This window comes from Oryctolagus cuniculus, chromosome 1 (assembly GCF_051225735.1).
Source record: "Oryctolagus cuniculus isolate XC-2025 breed Fujian yellow rabbit chromosome 1, ASM5122573v1, whole genome shotgun sequence".
Taxonomy (NCBI): domain Eukaryota; kingdom Metazoa; phylum Chordata; class Mammalia; order Lagomorpha; family Leporidae; genus Oryctolagus; species Oryctolagus cuniculus.
In genome coordinates this window covers 128,417,197-128,443,439 of record NC_142867.1, presented here as the reverse complement: position 1 = coordinate 128,443,439, position 26,243 = coordinate 128,417,197, and the positions used below count along the sequence as shown (strand labels likewise).

At 43.5% G+C, this 26,243-nt stretch overlaps 1 protein-coding gene across 2 annotated transcripts in view; it reads right to left on the bottom strand.

Moving 5' to 3' along the window:
- Window positions 1-26,243, bottom strand: part of JAM3 (junctional adhesion molecule 3) — an 85,814-nt gene that overhangs the window by 20,589 nt on the left and 38,982 nt on the right. For both annotated transcript variants that reach the window (XM_008248362.5, XM_008248363.5), the window contains exons 2-6: window positions 7,152-7,217; window positions 5,924-6,037; window positions 1,557-1,709; window positions 1,014-1,216; window positions 5-104 (exon numbers count right to left, since the gene is read on the bottom strand). In XM_008248362.5, coding sequence (XP_008246584.1) covers window positions 5-104; window positions 1,014-1,216; window positions 1,557-1,709; window positions 5,924-6,037; window positions 7,152-7,217 — 636 coding nt within the window. The remainder of the gene's footprint in view (window positions 1-4; window positions 105-1,013; window positions 1,217-1,556; window positions 1,710-5,923; window positions 6,038-7,151; window positions 7,218-26,243) is intronic.

Genomic DNA, 26,243 nt, shown 5'->3' with positions numbered 1-26,243 from the left:
TCACAGACTTCCATCTCCTGCTCCTCACACCTGGCTGAGCCGGCATCATTGGAGGCAATACAGAAATACTGCCCGGAGTCCTCCTTGTGAACAGCGCTGAACACCTGTTCCAGGAAATAAGGAAATAAACAGACCAATCAACAAGGTAGACCTAAGGGGACAACAGAGTCCCCACTGCGCCCGAGTCCAGAAAGCAGCCAGTCTGCTCGTTTGGTTCTGGTCTGCCTGTGGCTCCCCAGGCACTGTCGCAGTTCTTCCCTGACACCCTAAGAGCTTCCAACCATAACCTCCCCTGTGTATCTGAAGAGACAAAGCTGGCAACATCCAGAACAACAGGCCAGAGAGTGGTCTGATCATGACTGCTCATCAGGCAGTATTTTGACAAAACAAGTATCAAGGATCCTATTACAATCTGCCTGATGTTTGACTCCATGCAGACCACAGACCAAAGGCACTTGCCAAGGAGAACGAGACTGCTGGAGCTGTCTGGTGGTGAGCCTGTCTCTGCTAGCACAGGACCATCCTGTCCCATCACCCAAACCCTCACCACCTCAGGGTTCTGACAGAAATGTCAGGTTTCATCCATAAATACTTCAATATACGTCTCTAAAAGTTAAGAACTTTTAAAAACCATAACCACAATTCCATGATGCTGCTGCAAGCAATTAATTGCTTAATATGATCAAAGAAACAGCCAACAAAATTTCCCTAGTTGTCCCGTACTGCTTTTACAGCTGATTATCCAAATCACAACGCTGGCAACGTCTGTTGGTAACATTTAATGTCCCTCCGCAGTCTCTTCTCACCTCCAGGTTCCCTTGCTTTATTGCACCCCCTTTAGAACCTACTTGCCTATAAGGGCAAAAAGGGGCTTTTTTTTCTGTAGAATCTCCAACATTTTCAGTTCCTGTCTTACAAAGTAGTTCCATTGTCTCTCCTAATTGCTCTTTCAGCAGTAACCATCCCTGGCCCCAAGACACATCTCCATCATCACCTCTTAGAAGATATCTTACCAGGGTGCCGGTTTCAGAGTTTAAGAGAAAAGAGGAATTTCGAAATCTGGGATTGACCCTGGAGTCCGTCGGCAGTGGCATATCATTACGGTACCAGCTGTAGTAGGGCCGGGGAAAGCCCTCACTCTCCTGGCAGTGCAGTGTCGCAGTCTTGCCAACGGGGACCGCCTTGGGTACTCTGCAGACAGGGGTTACTGGCTTCACTGTAGGAAATACATGGATTGGTGTTTAAAATTGAAGCAACATGGCTCTACCCCTGTCAAAACCCACAGTGAGCTGGGTCCAAAGACAAGAAAGCCAGCTGAGCTGCCCTTGCACCACGGTTATGTGGCAGGTGCCTCCTGGAGATGGTGAGGAAGTGGCAGGAGCACCACTTCCCACCCCAAATCAGGCAAAGCCTCAAAACTTCCCCCCTCCCAGTCATGCTTCCCTCAGAGATACAGCTCTGGAAGGAAAGAAATCAAAATCCTTCTCTTTGATTCCACAGATGGAGACTCGTGAAGCCTGAAAGAGGTGGAAATGTTTACCTTCACGTGCTCCTACCTTGCACAATTAACTCAATGGTAATCTCATCAATTTCTTTGCGGTCATTTCGAGCAACAACTTCACAGCGGTAAAGGGCTGAGTCTTTCCGAGTCACATTCCAGATCTTCAGGGAAGTCTGCCCCAGGACTTCCGCACGACCTGCCAAGTCTCCTACAGAGAAGATGATACAGGGCACCAAAAACTCTAAGGCTCTCTTTGCCACTTGAGGGTGGTTTCTGGGGCCAGAATTTGATACAGAGTAAGGAGGCTGCAGACTGGTTTGTTTCTTTATACCATGTAACAGAAATGAGTGCCCTGAGGACTGCAATCATGACTCTCCTATTTGTAACCCAGGCACCAAAAATAGTACCAGGTGTTTGAGGAGCTCTCAATGAGTGTGTCTTGCTAAAGCTAGGATCCTCATCTCTTTTCTATCACTCTCAAGAGAGATTCCCCATTCCAATAAAATAAACAAGATAAAAAAAGAAAAAGGAATAAAACCCTTGGCTTTCCATAAATGATGCTTTTCCACATGCAAAACAAGGTAGTTGAATCTCTACTTCATTTTCTGTATAATTAAGAGTTATGAACTGTTAGTAAAAAGCAGGCATAAATCTTCATGACCTTAGATTAAGCAATGGTTTCTTAGATATGACATCAACAGCACAAGCACCCAAAAAAAGTAGTTAAAATAGACTTCATCAAAACTAAAAGGTTGTGTTTCAAAGGACGCCAGCAGGAGAAAAGGCAATGTACAGGACCGCAGAAGTGTTTCCAAGTCTATTTGACAAAGGACTAGTATCTACAATGTAGCAGTATTAAGAATTTACAATTCAACAATGGACAAGTGAGTTTAAAACTGGGCAGAAGATCCAAAAAGGCATTTCTCCATAGAAACACACAAATGGCCAATCTATACATGAGAAGATGCTCAACAGGTCAGTCAACAGGAAATGCACATCAAACCACGGGGAGCACCTCTTCATATCAACTAGGACTGCCAGAAAAAGTCAGACAATAGCAAGTATTGCTAAGGATGTCAGGAAGTACACTGCTGGTAGGGACATGAAATGGTAAAGCTGCCTTTGGAAAAGTTTGTCAGCTTCTTAAAAAAAAATGAAACATACAACTATCACATGACCTAGAAACTTCTGGTCACTTCTCCCAGAGAACTGAGAACTTACATTCACACAAAAACTTGTACATGAATGTGCACAGCAGCATTACTGGTAATAGCCAAAAAATGGAAACAACCCAAATGCCCATCAACTGGTATAATTACAATGCAGTATTACTCAGCCATAAAGGACATTACAGATGCTACCACATGATGAACCTTGAACACATTATGCTAAGTGAAAGAAGACAACCATAGAAGACTGTAAGACTTCATTTGTATGAAGTGTCCAGAACAGGTAAGTCCATCAAGCAAATAGACCAAGGGCTGCCAGGGGCTGTGGGGCACAGGGAGTGAATGCTAACGGGCATGGGGTTTCCTTTTGGGCTAATGAAAAGCTTATAGGCCGGCGCCGCGGCTCAATAGGCTAATCCTCCACCTAGCGGCGCCGGCACACCGGGTTCTAGTCCCGGTCGGGGTGCCGGATTCTGTCCCAGTTGCCCCTCTTCCAGGCCAGCTCTCTGCTGTGGCCCGGGAAGGCAGTGGAGGATGGCCCAAGTGCTTGGGCCCTGCACCCCATGGGAGACCAGGAGAAGTACCTGGCTTCTACCTACATATCAGTGCAGTGCACCGGCCGCAGCGCGCCAGCCGTGGCGGCCATTGGAGGGTGAACCAACGGCAAAGGAAGACCTTTCTCTCTGTCTCTCTCTCTCACTATCCACTCTGCCTGTCAAAAAAAAAAAAAAAAAAAAAGCTTCTGGAAGTGATAGTGCTGATGGCTATACAACCATGTGAATATACTAACAACACTAAATTGTGCAGTTAAAAGAAATACTTATGCTATATGAATTATATCTCGATTTTTAAAAATTTAGGGCATGAGTGCTGTGGCATGCAACCTGCTTCTTGGGCTGCTTGCAACCCGTATCAAAGTGTGTATTCAATTTTCTGCTGCTCCACTTCTGACCCAGCCTCCTGCTGATAGATCCTGGGAGGCAGCAGATGACGACTCAGTGCTTGGGGTCCTGCCACCCATGTGGGGGACCCAGATGGAGTTCTGGACTCCTGGCTTTGGCCTGCCTGGCCTTCCCCTGGCTATTGTGGGTATTTGGGAAGTGAACACCAGTAGATGCAAGATGTATTTCTCTTTCTCTGACTTACAAGCAGATGAAAATTAAAATATACCTAAAATTAAAAGTATGTAAAATATGTTTAGAAATGCATATATATATGTATATATGTATGTGTGTGTGTGTGTGTATATATATATATATATATATAACATATAAAACAAGAATGGGCACAAATAGACACTGTAACCTTCAAAGAAGCATAAGGAACCTGAACAACAACAAATAGAGGAACAAGTTAAGAGAGTAAAATTGCACAAAAAAGCAGAAACTATTATTAAACCTGACAACTGGTGACAAAGACTTGTGTGAAGGATTTATCCAAATACAACAAAATCAAAAAATGCTTAAGATAAAGGACAAATGTTTCACGGACACTGGCTAATTAAAGGTTATTATACAGCTATAATTAGCAGGGTATTTGTATTCTACCTCGTAATAAAATACTAAGTAAAAATTCAGCCAGGTGTTTTGTGTCCTCCAATGGTGCAGGGGCATATCCTCGTTTGTCCCCAGAGTCTTCTGTGCATGAATCCTCCTCCTTGGACTCCCACACCCCTACAGCTCAGTGTAATGTATGTGATTCCCAGAAGGAGAAAGTCCTCTAGAGAATCTCTCACTTGGGGTTGACATTGTGGTTGATGTAGGGCGTAAAGCCACAACCTGCAACGTCAGCATCCCTTATGTGTACTGGTCTGTGTCCCACCTGCTCCACTTCCAATCCAGCTCCCTGCTAATGGCCTGGGAAGAGCAATGGAGGATGGCCCAAGTACTTGGGCTCCTGCCACACATGTGGGAACGAAAAGCAGTTCCTTGCTCCTAGCTTCGGCTTGGCCCAGTGCTGACCACTGCAGCCGCCTGGGGAGTGAACCAGTGGATGGAAGATCGCTCTCTGTCTCTGTCTCTCCCCCTCTCTCCCCTCTCCCTGTGTAACTCTGACTTTCAAATAAATAAATTAATTAAAAGAATCCCTCACTTGGTTTCTATGATGATGTAAACTGCCTGCGTAACACTTAGCAGGATCAGCCTGGGTGGCCAAACAACACTGATTTGTCTTCTGAGAGAGAAGTCAGCCTGAAACTCCTGAGGACACTGAGAATCCAAAGCAGAAAGACCTCAGTTTATCTTGTTTCCATACCACCTTCCTCTCTGAACTCTCAGCTTCTTGCAAACTCTGAAGGCACCCAACTTACAACCTGTCTTGGTACCTCCTGTTTACAACTCCTACTCTCTATACCCTGACACCCCCCACCCCAAGGAACAGCCACGCCCTAGCAATTCTCCCCTTGCATCTCTCTCCACAGCCTGCACCTTATCTTGGGCCACTGTCAGCAACCTCCAGGGTTTGGCAAAAGAACTCTAGGTCCCTTACTGCAAGTCATGTCCATCTCCAACTCTTCTCTTCAAAGCAACCACCTCAATTTTTTAAAGCAGAGATGGAACTTGTCATTACCCACTGTCCACGCTCCCTGGCACTCAGTGCTGCCCAGCTAGCCAGGTGGGCCTCCCTGCCACATCTCCAGTCTCATGTCCCCTGGCTCTCTAACCAAGCCCCAGCTGCAGCAGAAAATCCGCAATTCTTCCCAGCAGTTAAGTTCTCTGACTTCTGCATCTTTACACACAACATTCTTTCTTGTCCAACATCTTCCTCCATGCTCCCCTTATCACTCTAGATACCACCTCCACCACTTCCTGTCATCCTAGGGCACCCTGTGCCAGTGGCCCTGGGGTGAGGTCCTGCTGTTGTGTTGGACACAGTGAGCAGCTCAGTAAACACTTTGTCTCTTTGCTGCTCACATGACACTCTTGATTAACTCACATCATTCATGTCACGCTGCATAAAATGGCCTAGGAAAATGCTGACTTTTGATTCCTCAAAAAGATGAGTTGTGAACAGATTAGAAGTCTAACCAATGAAAGGGACAGTTGTAGAAGCTAGGTGACAGGTACAGAGGCTCAGCGTACCATTCTCATCACTTTTGTGTATGTTCAAAATTTTCCAAAATAAATGTTTTAAAAACCAAAATAGTCATGGCTACAGGTGCAGATTAGCAGTCTGAAGTAAGTTTCTGGCCATTGTGTATTCCTGGGCCTTGTGGACAAAGGAGTAATCAGCTGACAGTACTATTGGATCATACCCTGAATTTTGTTGTCAAAAAATACGTATGCGGTTTGGTCCCCTTGAATTTTCTTCCATTCAATCCTGGGGTCATTTGTCTGTGAATCCGTAATGATACAAGACAGCTCCACACCTAATGAGCAAAGAGGGGGAAAAAGAACTCTCTGTGAATATGGAACACTTAACATGTTAGCTTGCACACAGATTCTGTAGGCTTTCTCTAGTTTAAGAGGGACTTTTCATGCAAATTATAAACCTAGCCACCTCCAGACTCCATGAGACTTTGCAAAAAGATGAATTTTTGCTAAAAAAATACAAAATTAGCAAGATTTATACTACATAAAGTACACCTTCCTTTAAATATCTTTCTTGTATAAAGTAGTCCTCTCATATCTCCAGTTTTGCTTTCCGCAGTTTCAGTTACTTAAAATCAACTGTGGTTCAAAAGTCATAAATGAGAAATTCCAGAAATAAACAAGTCATAAGTTTTAATCTGTTGCAATGAATAGCAGTGTGACGGGATCTCACTCTATCTCACTCTGACCAGGTTGTGTATCATCTCCTTGTGCAGCATATCCACTCTGTATGTACTACCCAATTCTCAGTCACTTAGGTGCCATCTTGGTTACCAGATTGACTGTTGTGATAATGTAGTGCTTATGTTTAAGTAACCCTTCCATAGAGACCAACACCACATCTCAGTGCCTATGTCATGCACCTTACTTTCCCTCCTAAGACAGACACTGTATCATCTCACCAGGATGAGTACAGTGCAACAGTGTGTTTTGAGAGACAAAGATCACATAACTTTTATTACAGTATACTGTTATAATTGTACTGTTTTATTTTCTCTGTCAGTCTCTTACTGTGCCTACTTTTATCAATTAAATGTTATCATAGGTATAGGAAAAAGACATGGTATCCAGAGGGTTTGGTCCTGTGCATGGTTTCAGGCATCCTATTGGAGTCTTAGAACACACCCCACACGGAAAGACACACTACTGTATAAGAAGTTTCTTTGTTGTATACACAAAGCTAGGCAGGAACCATTAGGTTAGCCAGTATAAAACCCACACAGAGCTCACTACTGGCCCACAGATGTGATGCTTCCTTGACACCCAAGCACTGTCCAGGAGCCACTCCTGTATCTCCTTGCACAACACAGACACATGTCCAGAGTCTGCTGTAAGACCACCAGATGTCCATTAGATGGTGCTCCTTCTCCTCACTGTTTTTGTTGCACTTACTCTCAAATTCTTGTACCACTGGGTTTCGGTTGCTGGATTTGAGGTTTACAGCTCCTATCAAGCAGCCTGAAAGGAAAAACAAAAGTAAAATCAGACACCATACATCTCTGGAACACCTGGGAAACTCTGGTTTTTTTGAGGTCAGATTTTTCCTTCCTATGCAGGTCAACCACAGAGGATAGGAAAATGCTGTATTCCAAACAAAACATGTGGGGTACAGCAAGCTGACTTCCTTGTCTCCCAATCTGACTGTCACTAGAAGGACCCAGGAGAAGAACAGCGTTCTGAGAATTCACTCTCCCCAATCCCAGAACAAAGTCCTCTACAGTGGATGGAAAATCCTCAGTCATTACTGCTTCAAATAGTTCTTTTGTTCCCTTCTTCTCTTCTTAGTACTAGCATTATACAAACTCATATATTACACACTATGTAGCTGTTCCACAGTTCTTGGACATTCTGTTCCTTTTCTTGGGAAGTATGAGGTCACAGAAATAAGAAAATAAGTTAAGACCTTATAATCACAAGAGAACACAGAAGGGTCTGGCATTTTGGTGTAACAGGTTGCGCTGCCGCCTGCAGCAACAGCATCCCATATGGGCACCAGTTCAAGCCCTGGGTGCTCCACTTCCAATCCAGCTCCCTGTTAATGCACCTAAGAAAGCAACAGAGGATAGGCTGAATCCTTGGGTCCCTGCACCCATGTGGGAGAACCAGAGGAAGCTCCTGGCTTCATCCTGGCCCAGGCCCAGCTGTTGTGGCCATCTGGGGAGTAAACTAGCAGATGGAAGATCTGTATGTGTATATCTCCCTCTCTCTATAACTCTGCCTTTCAAATAAATAAATCTTAAAGAGAAAGATAGACATAGAGAAACCAAGAAGTAGATTCTTTGTAGAAGCAGGCTGATTCACCAAAACAATGGAAACAGTAAAGTTGTGAACAACAGATGAACTAGAGCACATAAAAGATGCGTAGGCCACTAAAGCTGATATAGTGGTCTGTACAAAGTCAAATTTGCAAGAAGGCAACTGAGAAATATTATATAAATATATAATAGATGTGTATATATATGTACATATATATATATATATAGATGTGTATATATATGTATATATTGACCTCTAAAGTGAACTACCTGCTGCTGATGTTTTTAAAGACCCAAAAGTAGGGGCCGGCACTGCGGGGTAGCAGGTGAAGCCACCGCCTACAGTGCTGGCATCCCATATGGGTGCCGGTTCTAGTCCCAGCCCTCTTCTTCTAATCCAGCTTTCTGCTGTGGCCTGGGAAAGCAGTGGATGTGGGCCCAAGTCCTTGGGCCCCTGCACCCATGTGGGAGACCCAGAAGAAGCTCTTAGCTTTGGATCAGCACAGCTCTGGCCATTGCAGCCAACTGGGGAGTGAACCAGGGATGGAGGACCTCTCTCTTTCTCTCTATGTAACTCTGACTTTCAAATAAATAAATAAATCTTTACAAAAAGGAAAAGAAAAAAAGACCCAAAAGCAGAGTTTCAAATGTTGAACTGAAATGCCAGAAGCACACAAGTCACTGCAAAATCACCCATGACCAACGAAGGATTTTCACCACACGTATACTCTGGTCATGAACGCAATGAAGCCAGGTGATTCTTTTACTTATGTATGCACTAGAAGAATCTGACAGGACTATAGACTCTAGAATATATTTAAAAAAACATCTAAATTTTTAATGTAAATTTGAATAGTTGCAAAGCATATAATTTCTAGATATTAATATTTTAAAATAAAAATGTTCATTTTTTAGTGTATCCACTGAAATCCAAACAGCACAGTGATTTGATATTTACTATCATAATTTTAGAAACTGAAAAATAATGCTATAAGTTTTAGTGTTGAAATAAACTGTAAAGATAGTTCAGAAATGTCCAGTATACACTCTTCAGGTTAAAAAACAAACAACAAACTATTAAGAAGGCTTTCCTGCAATGAGTTCCTGTATAGCCACTATGGAAAACAATTTGTCAGTTTTGTAAATAAACATTCAGGGGCTAGTGCAGTGGCTTAGCAGGTAAAGCTGCTGCCTGCAGTGCCCACATCCCATATGAGCGCTGGTTTAAGTCCCAGCTGTTCCACTTCCAATCCAACTTTCTGCTATGGCCTGGGAACACAGCAGATGATGGCCCAAGTCCTTGGGCCCCTGCACTCGCATGGAAGACCCAGAAGAAGCTCCAGGCTCCAGGCTTCAGATCAGTGCAGCTTTGGCCATTGTAGCCATTTGGGAAGTGAATCAGCAGATGGAAGACCTCCTTCCCTCCCTCCCTCCCTCCCTCCCTCCCTCCCTCCCTCTCTCTCTCTGCCTCTCTGTAACTCTACCTTTAAAATAAATAAATCTTCAAAAAAAAAAAAAAAAAAAACTAAACATGCGACCATCATATCATCCAGCAATTGTGTTCTTAGTTATTTATCCCAGAGAAAAGGAAATTCAACTTCACTCAAAAACCTGGACACAAATATTCATAGCAGATTTAAAGTGATGTACACAAACTGGAAACATTCCACTCCCTTTTTGCTCATGTGGTTTTTAAAGAGAAGTTTTTGTTATTGTTGTCTAAAGATTTATGTATTTGGAAGTCATGGTACAGAGAGAGAGGGAGAGAAAGAAAGAGTGAAAGATCTTTCATCTGATGGTTCACTCCCAGATGGCCACAATGCCCTGGGCCAAGCCAAAGCCAGGAGCCAAGAGCTTCACCCGGATCCCCCACATAGGTGGCAGGGGCCCAAGAACTTGGGCCATCTTCCACTGCACTCCCAGGCCATTAGCAGGGAGCTGGATTAGAAGTAGAGCAGCCTGGGGGGCCGGCGCCATGGCTCACTAGGCTAATCCTCCGCCTGTGGCACCGGCACACCGGGTTCTAGTCCCAGTCGGGGCGCCGGATTCTGTCCCGGTTGCTCCTCTTCCAGGCCAGCTCTCTGCTGTGGTCTGGAAAGGAAGGCAGTGGAGGATGGCCCAGGTGCTTGGGTCCTGCACCTGCATGGAAGACCGGGAGGAAGCACCTGGCTCCTGGCTTCAGATCGGCATAGTTCTGGCTGTAGTGGCCATTTGGGGGGCCATTTCATTCCAATGGTAGGAATACCTTTCTCTCTCTCACTGTCTAACTCTGCCTGTCAAAAGAAGAAGGAGGAGGAGGAGGAGAAGAAGGAGAAGGAGAAGAAGGAGAAGAAGAGGAAGAAGAGGAGGAAGAAGAGGAAGAAGAAGAGGGAGAAGAAGAGGAAGAGGAAGAAGAAAAGGAGGAAGAGGAGGAAGAGGAGGAAGAAGAGGAAGAAGAAGAAGAGGAAGAAGAAGAAGAAAAAGAGGAAGAAGAGGAGGAAGAAGAAGAGGAAGAAGAGGAGGAAGAGGAAGTAGTAGTAGTAGTAGTAGTAGTAGAGCAGCCTGGACTTGAACAGGTGCCCAAATGGGATACCGGCACCACAGGTGGCAGCTTTACCAGATATACCACAACATCAGCCCCTCTAAAGAGAAGTTTTATGTAATTCATATTCTTCCTCTTCTATAAGTAAGGTGCTTTTCCTCCTCTGTCTTAAGATTTTGCCTTTGTCTTTGGTATTCTGTAGTTTGATGAGACATGCCCAGGTGCTGAATGTGTGGCATTTATCCTATATATTCTCTGAACTTGGATCTGCAGTTTTGGGTCTGACATTAATTTGGGGAAATTCTTGATCATTACTGCTTCAAAGAGTTCTTTTGTTCCCTTCTTTTTCTAGTATTAGTATTAGTATTAGTATTATACAAACTCATATATTACAATTTTTGTAGTTCTTCCACAGTTCTTGGACATTCTGTTCCAGTTTTTTTTCCTTTTTATGAATTTATTTATAAAAAGGGAACAGATTCCATATATATACAGTTTTAAGGAACATAACGATCTTTTTTTTTTCTTCTGTTGTCTTTCTCTGTGCTTTCAGTTTTGGAAGTTTCTGTTGACATGTCCTAACAAGATATTCTTTCCATGGCTATGTTCAGTCTACCTAAAGAGTTCATCAAAGATGTTTCTCATTTCTGTTTTAGTTATTTGATATCTAGCATTTCTTTTTGACTCTTTCTTAGAATTTCCATCTCTCTGCTTGCAATGTCCACCTGTTCTTGTTGTCAACTTATTCCATTAGAACCTTCAGCGTATTAAACACAATTGCTTTAAATCCCTAGTCTGATAATTTGAAGAACTTTGCCATGTCAGAATTCTGATGCTTGCTGTCTCCTCAAATTATGTGTTTAACCTTTTAGTATGCCTTGTAATTTTTGGTTGCAAGCTAGACATGATTTAATGAAACAAACTGGTTAGGTTTGTGGAGAGAAGACAGAGCATTCTACAGCCCTACAACTAGGTCTCAAGCCTTTTAGTGAGCCTGTGTTTTAGTGTGACCTTCACAAGTATTTCCCAGTGCCTAAGTTGGACAAGATGGCTAGAGAGAGATAGAAGTCAGTTAGGTTCTGATGAAATCCCAGAAGGTTAGGCTGTGGTACAATAGTTTCTCTATGGGTGGACTTTGTTAAAAACAGAATTGTCAAGGCCAGTGCTATGGCACAGGTTAAGCCATGGCCTTTAGTGCCAGCAATACACATAGGTGTCAGTTCATGTCCCAGCTGCTCTACTTCTGATCCAGCTCCCCGCTAATGCATCTGGGAAAGAAGCAGAAGATGGCCCAAACACTTGGGTCCCTGCACCCAAGTGGGTGACCCTGAAGAAGTTCCTGCCTCCTGACTTCAGCCTGGCTCAGCCCTGAAAGTTGTAACCATTTGGGGAGTGAACGAGCAGATGGAAGATCTCTCTAATTCTTTCAAATAAATAAATGAATCTTAAAAAAAAAAAAAAAAAAACTCAGAATGCTTGTAAAACAGAAGCCTCAGGAGAGAGCAACCCTGCCAGCACCTTTATTTAGGAATTCCAACCTCTAGAACCATGAGAAAATAAATTTGTACTGTTTTAACTCACCAGTATATGGTATTTTATCATGCTATCTCTAGCAAACTAACATCGAAGGAATTAAAAGAGGGGGAGAAAATGAAAACGAATATGTAAAAATGATCCCTGACTTTACAACAAATCCAGAAATTCTAAATTTTTGAGTATCAAGTATGTTTATGAGTTCACAGTTGACAAAGCTGTTGGTCTTTCATTCCATGATTTGTAACCATAGCTGGGAAAGAGATGAGCTCTGTGGATTCAGACCCTGGGTCCATCCCAGATGGTCATCTCTGCACTGAGTAGACATGACATAGAACTTATAAAAACTGCATGGAGGGGCCGATGCTGTGGCACAGTGAATTAAAGCCCTGGCCTGAAGCGCCAGCATCCCATATGGGTGCTGGTTCTGCTCCACTTCCGATCCAGCTCTCTGTTATGGCCTGGGATAGCAGTAAAGGAAGGCCCAAGTCCTTGGGCCCCTGTACCCGTGTGGGAGACCTAGAAGAAACTCCTGGCTCCTGGCTTCAGATGGGTGCATCTCTGGCTGTTGCGGCCATCTAGGGAGTGTACCAGTGGATGGAAGACCTCTCTCTCTGTCTCTACCTCTCTCTGTAACTCTTTCAAATGAAAATAAAATAAAACTTTGGAAAAAAAAAAAAAAAAACTTGCATGGAGGAGCCAGCAGGTAAGCCACTGCCTGCAGTGTCGGCATCTCATATGGGCACCAGTTCAAGTCCCGGCTACTCTACTTCCAATCCAGCTCTCTGCTATGGCCTAGGAAAGCAGTGGAAGATGGCCCAAGCCCTTGGGCTCCTGCACCTGCATGGGAGACCCAGGGGAAGCTCCTAGCTCCTGGCTTCAGATCGGTCCACCTCTGGCCATCATAGCCAACTGGGGAGTGAACCAGTGGATGGAAGACCTCTCTCTCTGACTTTCCTTTTTTCTGTGTGTAACTATGACTTTCAAATAAATAAATAAATCTTAAAAAAAAAAAAAACTGCATGGAATAGCTTCCTCAGCTATAGTAAGAAGACTGAACCTCAGGCTAATGTGTTCCTAAGCTGATAATTATCACAAAAAATACAGTAGCTCCAGTGTCAGGCCAAGGCTGAATCCCTCCCTCCTTCCTCCAGCCCCACACCTCTTTTTAACTACCAACAAAACCCAAAAGGCCTTGATTTTGTTTTTACACACACAAGAGGAAACACTCTGGTTGGCATTGTGGCACTGCAGGCTAAGCTGCCGTTTGCAATGCTGGCATCATCCCATCTCAGAGTGCCAGTCTGAGCTGCTTTGCTTCTAATCTAGCTTCCTGCCAATGCACCTGGGAAGGCAGTAGAAGATGGCCCAAATTCTTGGGCCCCTGCCACCCATGTGGGAGACCAAGATCGAGTTCCTGGCTCCTGGCTTCAGCCTGGCCTAGACCTGGATTTTGTGGCCATCTGGGGAGTGAACCAGCAGATAGGATCGATCGATCCCTCCCTCCCTCCCTCTCTCTCTCTCTCTCTTTCTCTGTCACTCTGCCTTTCAAATAAATGATTTAACAAAAAAAAAAAAGAAAAAAAAAAAAAGACAGAAACCACTCTTTGATTTACTCTGAGACTCAATAAACACTTTTTGCCTAAAGGCACCTGTCTCACAACAACAGAGACACACCTGGTGAGATATGAGGGATGGAGGATGGGCACAGGCACTGGTGGAAAGGCCACCTCAGGACCCACTAGTCTCACTTACTTGTCTTTCGTTTCTCCTCTGAGCCCTTCTTATCATCCTAGAAGCAGCAGTTGTCATTCCATTCTCCATTGGGCCTATTTGTTCCAAAGGCATTAAACTAGTTCTGTATTTCCAGAAGCATCAAGCTCTAGAATTGCTTACTATAATGGCATTATTTCTCCTTGAAATCAGGGCCATCAGACATGTCACATTCCAGAGGTGAGAAGGAAGTGAAAATGAACGATTCAGATACATCCCTTAGGATCACTCTTCAAAACAGGGCAGGTGGTATTTCCAATTCACACATGATATGTTACTAAGTGGCCTACCTCTAGTCCACAGCCAAGGAAGCTAATACTTCAAGCTTTGTCTTTAGACTCCAAGACCAACATTATATCCTGATACCTGAAATTCTTTTTTTACTGTGGCTCTAAGAAAGAGATTAATTAAACATTGTATTGGTTATTTCCTATTAAGATTTATTTACCTGGGCCCAGTGCTGTAGCACAGTGGGTTAATGCCCTGGCCTGAAGTGCCGGCATCCCATGTGGGTGCCGGTTCAAACCCGGCTGCTCCACTTCCCATCTAGCTCTCTGCTATGGCCTGGGAAAGCAGTAGAAGATGGCCCAAGTCCTTGGGTCCCTGCACCTGCATGGGAGACCCAGAAAAAGCTCCTGGCTCCTGGCTTTGGATCGGCGCAGCTCTGGCCATTGTGGCCAATTGGGGAGTGAACCATAAGATGAAAGACCTCTCTCTCTCACTCTCTGCCTCTCTTCTCTCTGTGTAACTCTTTCAAATAAATAAATAAATCTTTAAAAAAATATTTACTTACCTGAAAGGCAGAGAGAGAGAGAGAGAGAGAGAGAGAGAGAGAGAGAGAATGAATGAATGTTTGCATCTACTAGTTCAATCTCTAAATGGCTGCGATAACTGGGTCTAGACCAGGCCAAAGCCAGGAACCATGACCTCCACTGAGCTTCCCATAGGGGTGGCAGGGGCCCCCATATTTGGGCAATCATCTGCTGCCTTCCCAGGTGCATTAGCAGGAAGCCAGGAGTTGGAAGCAGAGTGAAACGCGGCATCACAAGAGGTGGCTTAACCACAACACTAGCCCCTGGTTGATTGTTTTATATATCATCTGTGCTTGACAAGAAGCATAGTAAGAGATGATAAAATTTGAGAATTCCTCCTCTATAACCTAACCACTTACTTTCCACATGCTCAGTGACATTAAGATGATCCAAAAGTAAATAATAATGTATCAATGCTAAATTATCACAACAAAAGGGAGGGAAGGAGGAAGAGAATCAGGAAAGGAAGACGAAAGGGGGAAGGGAGGGGAGGAGAAAGGAAGGAGAGAGAGGTTACTGCTGCTATCTTTAAATCCGAACTAGGTACTGAACAGATTATATAATCCCCTGCGATTTGGGAAAGAAACAAAACCAGGATTCAGAAGGATTACACACAAAAAAGATTTAATTCCAAATGCATGCCTCATGTCCCCATGCCATAAATAGCAGAGTTTTCTACATAGGAAGGCCTGAACAAGTTGCTGCCTTTGCTCTCCTAGCTCTGGCCATAGCTTTTCTGAATCATCTCGATCTGCAGAGTCCTAGACCTACCCATAGTCCGCACTTGTGTGTGCTCACATTTAGCTACATTACTAAGGAGCTCAGGAAAGAGGCACTGCTGTATAAAGAATTCCTGCTCTGAATCCTGCCTTGCGCATGCAGAAACAGGGACTCCCTCAAACAGCACAGGCCTTTCCCTGGGCAGGTTTTCCTCCCAGCTCTCAAACAGATGACAGAGTTATGCATATAAATAAATCTGCAGGGCACTGCAACACGGGCTAGCAAAAGACAACAAAGAGAGATGGCAGGGATGGAGCACACTATAGCCATTCATCTGCATATGAGTCATCACCTTGGAGCAACAGCCTTTCCCTCATTTGGTTAGGGAGCCTGAGCAAAGCAAACACAGAGAACCAGAGGACCCTGGAGTCGGTGTATTTTATATTTCCTTTTATATTTATTTTATTATTATTTATTTGAAAGAGAGAGAGATCAATCTCCTGTCCTCTGGTTCATACCCCAAATGCCTATAACCATCAGGGCTGGGTCAGGCCAAAACTAAGAGCTGGGAACTCAAACCAGGTCTCTCGTGTAGGTACTCACACCATCACCTGTTGCCTCCCAGACTACACATCAGCAGAAAGACAGAATGGAAAGTAGAGCTGGGACATGACCTAAGCACTCTGATATGGGATGTGGGCATTCCAAGCCATAGCTTAACGGCTGCAACAAACGTCCACCTCTGATTTCTAAGTCTTGGTATCATCTGGCTAAACAACTAGGCCTAACAACTGCAAGCACTCCACCCTCTGGACACTGGTGTACAAGGAAAATATGGGCATTTCCTGGTAAGACAAGGGTGGGCTGAGGAAAGAATGTCAATGAATAGCCGGCGCCGCGGCTCACTAGGCAAATCCTCCGCCTAGCGGCGCCGGCACACTGGGTTCTAGTCCCGGTCGGGGCGCCGGATTCTGTCCCAGTTGCCCCTCTTCCAGGCCAGCCCTCTGCTGTGGCCAGGGAGTGCAGTGGAGGATGGCCCAAGTGCTTGGGCCCTGCACCCCATGGGAGACCAGGAAAAGCACCTGGCTCCTGGCTCCTGCCATCGGATCAGCGCGGTGCGCCGGCCACAGCGCGCCGGCCGCACCGGCCATTGGAGGGTGAACCAACGGCAAAAGGAAGACCTTTCTCTCTCTCTCTCTCTCTCACTGTCCACTCTGCCTGTCAAAAAAAAAAAAAATGTCAATGAATAAACTACCAGTGATGTAGAGTATACATTTTCACATATAAGGCAATCAGAAGTGTGCAGAGAGATAAGCAGAGAGAGAAGTGTACATTTTGAACTCACAAGGAGCATTATTTTGACACTGACCAAGTGTGCTGCCTCTTGTAGGTCAGCTGACCATCCTGCTCAAGTGGGGAACTGAACCTGTTCTGTGGGGATACTTTTCTCTGAATAGGACTGTTAACCTGCCAGCTGGATGGATGCCTAAGGTAGAGCAAAGAAGAGTAAAGCAAACTCTGAACCATCTCCCACCAGCACTCTGACAATGAATGAAGTGACAGGGAAAGGGTGAGCACACTGTGCTGCTGGGACCTTAGTGAACTGTACATTCTCCTGAGTATCATCTGGATGGCTCACAGCTCATTACAATCACTCATCCCACCTCCTAGCACTCCACAGACATGGCAAAGGATTATTCTGCTCACATCTCAGACAAGGAATCAGATCCTACAGAGGTTAATGGCTACAAGCACAAAGCAAAACTAGAAGCCAGAAGTTCTGAGTCCCCATTCCTACTTCCTGCTTTAGTTCATAAGCATCTTTCTGATAAGAAACTCAGTATTAAAATCTACCCAAAACTAAAAAGGACAGCAACAAATACATGTGAAGTAGTAAACGAAAGATGTGAGTCAGACCCTGTAGCCTAAACTGATATCCCATTGTTCTTGAAAACCCTTTCTTAGATGACTTTGCAAGGGAAGTAGTCTAAAAAACAAGTCTCTGACAAGATGTGCAGCTGGCACTGTCAACTTCACATGGCCATCCCTTCCTTCCAGGGAAGATGTGGAGCTGAGCCACGCAAGGGCAGTGGGAGCAGGCAGATGGGAATGATAAGCTATGAGAGGAAATACTGACTCGCTGACAATCACAATGGCCTTCCTAGTTCACACAGCTCCTCAGAGTATTCTCTGGAGCTGCTGTGTTCTTTGTTTCCCTTTCCCTTTCCTAATTGGAACAATTTTAGCAACTGCGGACAACTGTAGTTTATTTCAATTTTCAGAAATTCTTTCAGGGTCTGAGGATCTGATATCAGACAAGTTATACGATGATCACTTTGCTTGTTAAGAATATCATATCCTAACCCTCCTCCTCATGCCTTAAAACACACACCCGGAACTCTGATTTAGGCTGGGAAAGAACTAAGTCTGTGTTTTTATTTCCCAAGCCTCCAAGATGATTCTAATGTGCAGCCTAATCTGAGGAGTCCTAAGTCACTCATTCTGTGAGAGGCAGGCCCAAAATCTGCAGTTGTGTGTACACAGAAACACAGCCTTATTATTGGGCATGCCTGTTTTCCTTTACTATTCTGAAGAATTACTGATTATAGAATGCTTTCAGGGTCCCAGGCAAAAAGAACCAGTAACACAAAACAGCATAATAAAAAATACAACTGGCAGATCTTGAGGTAATGTTAACTTCAGTCCACAAACTAATCCAGTAGAGGCTGGCTTATTTTAATTGATTTCCCTAAAAGCTTTGGCACACTGATGTAAGAACCCTGAAGCAGAGTAAGAGTTCACAAAAAACTGTATTCTAAAAATGCCAATTCAACCCACATCCCTAGATGAAGATCTCAACATGCAAACCACTTTTTTCCTCTCCTATGGAAACAAAAAACACTTCAGATTAAACCTCTGGACTCCTGAACAGGGTGCTGGGAAGCGAGAGATAAAGACTGCTATCTCTAACAAAGGCCATTGTTATTTAATTGCAGAGACAACTAAAAGAGAAAAAAATCAATGGCTCTGTTACTTTTCCATGAAAAATTAAATTTAGTGGGGCATTTAAACTCATTCCCATAAAGCAAGAGCTCTTTTAGAAAATGTTTTCACTCCAAGTCAAAGTGTTGTTCACTAAGAAGTCATTTATGTATGTCTGGCTCTCTAAAGAGTTATATTTAGCCTTCTGGCATTCTGTCCAGTTTGTCTCCTGCTCAAAAGAAATTTTCCCCTGACCAGGACTCAACTAGTGTGGGTGCACGTCAGCAAGCATCACTGTGGGACTGCACTGGCCTGCTGGGGCAGGTCTAAATATAAAGTGGCAACACAGGCTTTCCAGTGGAGAATAGCTACATGTTCCTTCTTCAAAACAAACCTCTTCTGTATGCCTGATTAGCAAAACCTATCTAAGAGAAGGAAATATCCAATAAAATAGCATCTTTTCAATGATGTCTCATTTTCTTAATCAATTTTAAAGGAATTTATTAAAAGCAAGACTGGAGGGAGAAGGAACACATACCAATATTTTCCAGACCCATTCACTCATACATACAGCAAAAAATATATAAGAAATTGTTCAAACACAGACTCTACCAAGAACACAGCTGTGAAGCCCTGACTATACTTGCCGACTGTGACCTAGACCAAATGAAATGATTAAGTAACTAAACATGCCCTTAAAAATTTAGTACAATACATTATGAAATTCCAAGTAAATCTTAATGTGATAGATAATTTTCTATGTCAACTTGCAGGGTGTTTTTGGATGAGTTTTTTTTTTTTTTTTTTTTTTTTAAGATTTACTTATTTGAAAGACAGAGTTACAGAGAGAGGCAGAGACAGAGAGAGGTCTTCCATCCACTGATTCACTCCCCAGATGGTTGCAACGGCCAGAGCTGCGCCCATCCGAAGCCAGGAGCCAGGAGCTTCTTCTGGGTCTCTCATGTGGGTGCAGGGGCTCAAGGACTTGGGCCATCTTCTACTGCTATCCCAGGCCATAGCAGAGAGCTGATCGGAAGAGGAGCGGCCAGGACTAGAACGGGCGCCCATAGGGATGCCTGTGCTTCAGGCCAGGGCTCTAACCCACCATGCCACAACACCAGCCCCTGGATGAGATTAACATTAAATCCAAACTTGACATATGATAGATCACCTTCCATAATGTGGACAGCCTTACCCAATCAGTTGAGCCTAATAGAACACAGAAAGCCCCCTCTGCCTAAGAGAGAAGGGGTTTTTCAGCAGACTGCCTTTCAACTGTCTGCATTGTGAGCTTTCCTGGGTCTCCAGCTGCCACACAGATTGTTAACTTGCCAGCCTTCATAATTGCTTAATCCAATTCCTTGTAATAAATCCTATCTTCTAATATTCTGTTTCCCTGGAGAATACTAATATACTAATGTCATGGTTATAGTACTTCTTGGCAGAAAAACCCACATTGTTTCACTGCATACAAAATCTATGAAGGACTCACACAGCAGCAATCCTAGACACAGAGTTAGAGCAGGCTCATGTAATATTTCAATTGTAAGCCAGCAGGAAGACATCAGATGAGATGAGATGCTCTTTCTTTGAGTACACTATTTTGTAGTTTCTATTTGATTCTACTCTATCCCAAACCTAAACTATAAAATATTTTCTGGGCATAAATCTGATTACTCCCATCAGGGATGACCAGAGTAAAACTCCACCTAGCCTGTCATCGTGGCATAGGTTAAACCACCGCCTGTGATGCTGGCATTCCCACGTGGGCACCTGTTCAAGTCCTGGCTGCTCCACTTTGGATCCAGCTCCCTTCTAATGCAGCTGGGAAAAGCAGCAGAGGATGGCCCAAGTCCTTGGGCCCTTGCACCCACTTGGGAAGAAATCCAGATGGGGTTCCTAGCTCCTGGCTTCACCTGGCCCAGCCCTAGCCTTTACAGCCATGTGGTGAGTTAATCAGCAGATGGAAGATATCACTCCCTCCCCCTTCTCTTTCTCCCCCTGCCCCCCCCCCGCCCCACCCCTGTGTATCTCTGCCTTTCAAATAAATAAATCTTTAAAACAAACAAGAAACTCCATCCAGCATTCATCTAAGACAGTGGGGTTTCTGGAGGTAACTAGTCTGAGAGGAGCCCTACGCGTCCCCATTCCAGTTCTAGTGCTCCTCAGAACATACTGCACTACATGATAGTAAGTCAAGACTCCTCTGGCATTTTGGAGGAAGCAGTCTCAGAGAGCCTGTGGTGGGGAAATGAGTAAGTCATCAAAGACAATGACAACCTATGGAATTTTAACCCCCATGCCAAATGTTGTCCTAAGTCTTTGCATGCTTTTAATAGTCACAATGCCTTTGTGATTCTTATCTTTGTTTTAGCAAGGAAATGGAATCCCAGAAGAGAAGTTACTTGTCCTTCATACCTCAGCCGGTGCAGAGTGTTAGAGACATGTCTCTGTTAGCAGTTGAGCTAGTTTGCATATTACAGTGAGATGTATCTGATTCTGATCCTTCAAGCAATGTTAAGCTTTGTGAAGACAATGGCAAGCTCATCAATGATGTCTCTGGTCAAAGAGAACATCAGCTGATTTTATCCTCCAATAAAGAGAACCAGTCCAGGACTATGAGCTCACGAATCTTTATTATAATTTATTTTTTAAATTAGTGCATAGTAACTCTGGCCTCAGAATCAGCCCTAAAGGCACTCGGATCTGGCTGAAAAGCCCATGAGAGTATTTCAGGCATGGAAAGCCAAGACACTCTGGCAAAAAGATCTCTGTGAGTGAGATCCCAGTGGAAAGAACAGGTCTTCAAAGAGGGAGGTGCCTTTCTCTGAAGGGAGGAGAGAACCTCCACTTTGACTATGACCGTGTCTAAACAAGATAAGAGTCGGAGAACTCAAGGAGCTTCCATAGCCTTGGAAACTCATAACTGGTGCATAGGGAGATTACTGATGCCATAAACAGGAGTGTCAATTGGTAAAGTCAACAACAGGAGTCACTGTGCACTTACTCCTCATGTAGGATCTCGGTCCTTAACGTGCTGTACACTGAGGCTTAATGCTATAACGAGTACTCAAACAGTATATTTCACTTTGTGTTTCTATGGGGGTGCAAACGACTGAAATCTTTACTTAATGTACACTAAACTGATCTTCTGTAAAAAAAAAAAAAAAAAAAAAAAGAAAGAAAGAAATTTTCAATTCCCAACTTGACTCTCACTGGGATTAAACATGACAATAGGTCTGATCTGATTTCATCATCATTTAAGAAAAAATCATCTATTATTTTTCACTTTATGTTTCTGTGTGGGAGCAAACTGTTGAAATACTTACTTAAGGTATACTAAGCTGATCTTCTGTATATTAAGATAATCGAAAATGAATCTTGATGTGAATGGAAGGGGAGAGGGAGTGGGAAAGGGGAGGGTTGTTGGTGGGAGGGACGGTATGGGGGGGGAAGCCATTGTAACCCATGAGTCGTACTTTGGAAATTTATATTCATTAAATAAAAGATAAAATAAATAAATAAATAAATAAATAAATAAATAAATAAATAAATTAGTGCATAGTAAAATGCAGTATTTTAGTGCTCAGTTCTTAGTTTTGACAATGCATGGAGCTATGCAACCACTACCACAGTCAAGATGCAGAACAGTTCTCATCTCACCCCAGGATTCCCTGGGGTCCCCTTTGGTCTTCCCATCCCAAACCCCTGGCAGTCACTGATCTCTTCTCTGTTAACACAATCTCATGTCTGCAGCAGTTCACAGCAGAGGAGTCACACAGGATGCAGCCTTGCAGTCTGCCTTCTTTCACCCAGACCAGCACACTTCAACCTGACCAATGTTTGGAAAGGTATCAGTGGTTCTTTTGTTGTTGCTGAGTAATATTTTAGCGTATGGATGGACCACAGTCTGTTGAACCACTCCCAGGTGGGGGCACATATGGGTTATTTCTGTGTTCGTGGTTATGGATATGGTTGCTTTATACCTCAGCATACATGTTTTTGTGCAATTATAGATTTTCATTTCACATGGAGAACATGCTATTTCAGCATCCAACTACCAGGTAAAAATATGGATAAAATATCCTAAACTAGTGGTTGAGGCAGGAAGGGTAAAGGCATCAGAAAAGACAGAGGGGACAGATGGGAACAGGCAGGGAGAAAGCAGACAGTAAAGGGAGGAGCACGGGAAGAATGACCCAGAATAATGGCACCACAGTGATTGTAATGGCACAATGATTTCCAGTTGTTTCAATGGTTCAGAAAATCTATGCAGTGGACTGCACAGCATTTGCCTTTACTCACCATTTGCTTAGCTCTGCACTTAAATAAATAAGTTTAAAATTACACAAATGCTTGGTGGAGAGCAGGCACCATCTTTGCATGAACCTGGCATTGTCACTTTTTCTAACTAAAGACCAATCAGACCAAGTGTAAAATATTTTTCACTCTAAAGCACAAATAAACACATAAAATACTTATGTCTGATGCCATGAGACTCATCTCAGAGGTACCGAGGCATGACAAATGTGTACGACTAAACAGAGAACATGTGTCAAGGCATATTTTGTACTGTAAAATACTTCATCTGGAAATGTATTATCCCTAACACTTGCCCTGAGCGTAAGACTTTGGCATGAAGTTATTCTGTGTATGGGCCCAGTCCCATAAACACTATTTGCATGTGATTACAGATTCTGATATCTGAATTCCCGGAGAGGCCTATGTGCTCTCATATGCTAAAGAGAACAATTCAAAGTTGCATCTGAATGTTCAACTGTGAACATGATGCATGAATGTCCACCCAGCATATCCTCTCTAGGGCTTACTGTGTCTTTGTGTCATCCAAAGGTACTCAAGAAATAGCCTTAGCTGTTAGAATGAAAGACGGTGCTGTGTTACCACCCTACTTTAGAGTATGAATGGATGAACCAGATCAGGGACTCCAGACTAAAAAATGGAAGGTAATTGCACCTATCACCTTACAGAGGATAGAAACTAGTTATTTGTTTTATTTTTGTCTTACTACACTGACATATCAACAAGAAGAATATATTGAAGCCAAAAACATGTTAAAAGAAATATAAATATGCTACCGAAGAGTTCAGTGATAACTGAGGTGTTAGGTAGGGGCTGTAGAAAGCAGAAGGGTGATCTTCACAAAAAACGTAAGTCTAATACATTCACGTTAGTTTTAGTACAGCCTCTCCTAAAGTAGAACAACATATAAATGATCAAGTATTCCTCTAATACAGGGGTAGGCAAACTTTTTTCTATGATGACCACAGAGTCACATGCTTATGAAAGAGTAATTTTTAAAAGATTTATTTATGGGGCCAGCACTTATGGCATATTAGGCTAAGTCTCCACCTGCGGCATAGGATGCTGATTCATGTTCCAGCTGCTCCTCTTCTGATCCAAACTCTCTGCTTATGGCCTGGGAAAGTAGTGGAAGATGGTCCAAGTGCTTGGGCCCCTGCACCTGCATGGGAGACCCAGAAGAAGCTTCTTGATCCTGGCTTCAGTTAGGCTCAGCTCTAGCCATTGCAGCCATTTAAGGAGTGAACCAGAGGATGGAAGACTTTTTTCTCTGTCTCTCCCTCTCTCTGTCTCTCTACCTCTCAAAATAAATTAATAAATCTTTAAATAAATATTTTAAAAGATTTATTTATTTGAAAAGCAAAGTGACAGAGAGAGACAAAAAGAGCTCCATCAGCTGATTCAATCTTCAAATGGCCACAAGAGCTAGGACTGGGCCAGGCTGAAACCAGAAGATAGGAACTCAATCTTGGTCTCCCACATAGGAGGCAGGGCCTATGTACTTGGGCCTTCTTCTGCTGTCTTCCCAAGTACATTAGCAGGAAGCTGAACTGGATGCAGGGCAGCCACGACTAAATAAAAGAGGCAGTTCAACCTGCTGTGCCACAACACCAGCCCCTTAAAGAGTAATCTAAGGGCTGGCGCTGTGGTGTAGCGGGTAAGGCCACTGCCTGCAGTGCCGGCATCCCATATGGGCGCCGGTTCAAGTCCTGACTGCTCCACTTCTGATCTAGCTCTCTGCTTTGGCCTGGGAAGGCAGTGGAAAATGGCCCAAATCCTTGGGCCCCTGCATCCGTGTAGGAGACCTGGAAGAAGCTCCTGGCTCCTGGCTTCGGATCAGCATGGCTCCAGCCGTGTGGCCAACTGAGGAGTGAACCAGCAGAAGGAAGACCTCTTTCTCTCTCTGCCTCTCCTTCTCTGTGTAACTCTGCCTTTGAAATAAATACATCTTAAAAAAAAAAAAAGAGTAATCTAACTGACATTTTCTTTTCTCAATAAAGAATACTCAATCCACTTGTACTGTAAATTAGGATCTGTGTATATGTACACATATTCAATGCATATATTATGTACTGATTGTGTATAGTCAACAAATGTAACTACAGCCAATAAATATAACTAATACTAATAAATAATTTTAGTCTAAGAAGAAGAAAATAGGCCAATTTAAGATAAAATCTACAGTCTAGTGCCAAATAAACAGGACTAAAAATATAGTTTATTGAAAAAATGAACACAAAGAAGACCATGACAAAAATGTAAAACAAGGAAATATTATAGAAAATGGAATACAAATGTAAAAGCTAAGTTTTGTCATTACAGGGTCAGAGACTTTGGAATACTAATAGCTGCAGACTTTGGATAGTGACCTTGGACTTATTTTTAACTGATTAACTACTGCATTCACTGTTTTTCAACTGCTATAGGATGGACAGGAAAATCAGAGATGGCTATTTTGAGAAGAAAGTATTCTCTGAGAAGCCACATCAAAGACTGATCCTAGGATAAAATGGAAACAAAGTAATAGTCTTCTCAACTTGATTTCCTTACTGTTGATTAAAACCTAAAATAACCTAATGACTCTAGCTAGCTCTAACTTACGTATTTTTCACCTCAAATACACTACGAAAAAACGGTTCTTGTATTTTTTGTTTTTGTTTTTGGACAGGCAGAGCTCGGCGGTGAGAGAGAGACAGAGAGAAAGGTCTTCCTTTCCATTGGTTCACCCCACAAATGGCTGCCACAGCCAACATGCTGTGGCCAGCGCACTGCGCTGATCCAAAGCCAGGAGACAGGTGCTTCTTCCTGGTCTCCCATGTGGGTGCAGTGCCCAAGGACCTGGGCCATCCTCCACTGCCTTCCTGGGCCATAGCAGAGAGCTGGACTGGAAGAGGAGCAACTGGGACAGAATCCGGTGCCCCAACTGGGACTAGAACCTGGGGTGCAGGTGCCACAGGCGGAGGATCTGCCAAGTTAGCCACGGTGCCAGCTGGTTTTTGCACTTTCTATTGGTTTTAATAACAATATACACAATTTTACTTTAATAAATAATTTCATTTTTATAAGAATCCAGGGTTGCCAACGTTGTGGCATAGTGGGTAAAGATGCCGCCTGCAGTGCCAGCTTCCCATATGGGCACTGGTTTGAGTCCCAGCTGCTCTACTTCCAATCCAGCTCTCTGCTATGACCTGGGAAAGCAGTAGAAGATGACCCAAGTCCCTGGGCCCTTCCACCCACATGGGAGACCCGGAAGAGGCTCTTGACGCCTGCCTTCTGGAGAGTGATCTAGTGGATGGAGGACCTCTCTCTCTCTCTCTCTCTCTCTGCCTCTGCCTCTGCCTCTCTGTAACTCTGCCTTTCAAATAAAGAAATCTTAAATCTTAAAAAAATAAATAAAAGAAGCCAGGGGTACACAGGGGTTCCATGATGGAATTTTTAGGGGAATACATGACTCAAGTATTTTTCAAAACTGTTAAAACTGTATAACATCAAGAATGAACTTTACTGTGTGAAATTTTTTTTTTTAAGATTTATTTATTTATTTGAAAGTCAGAGTTACACAGAGAGA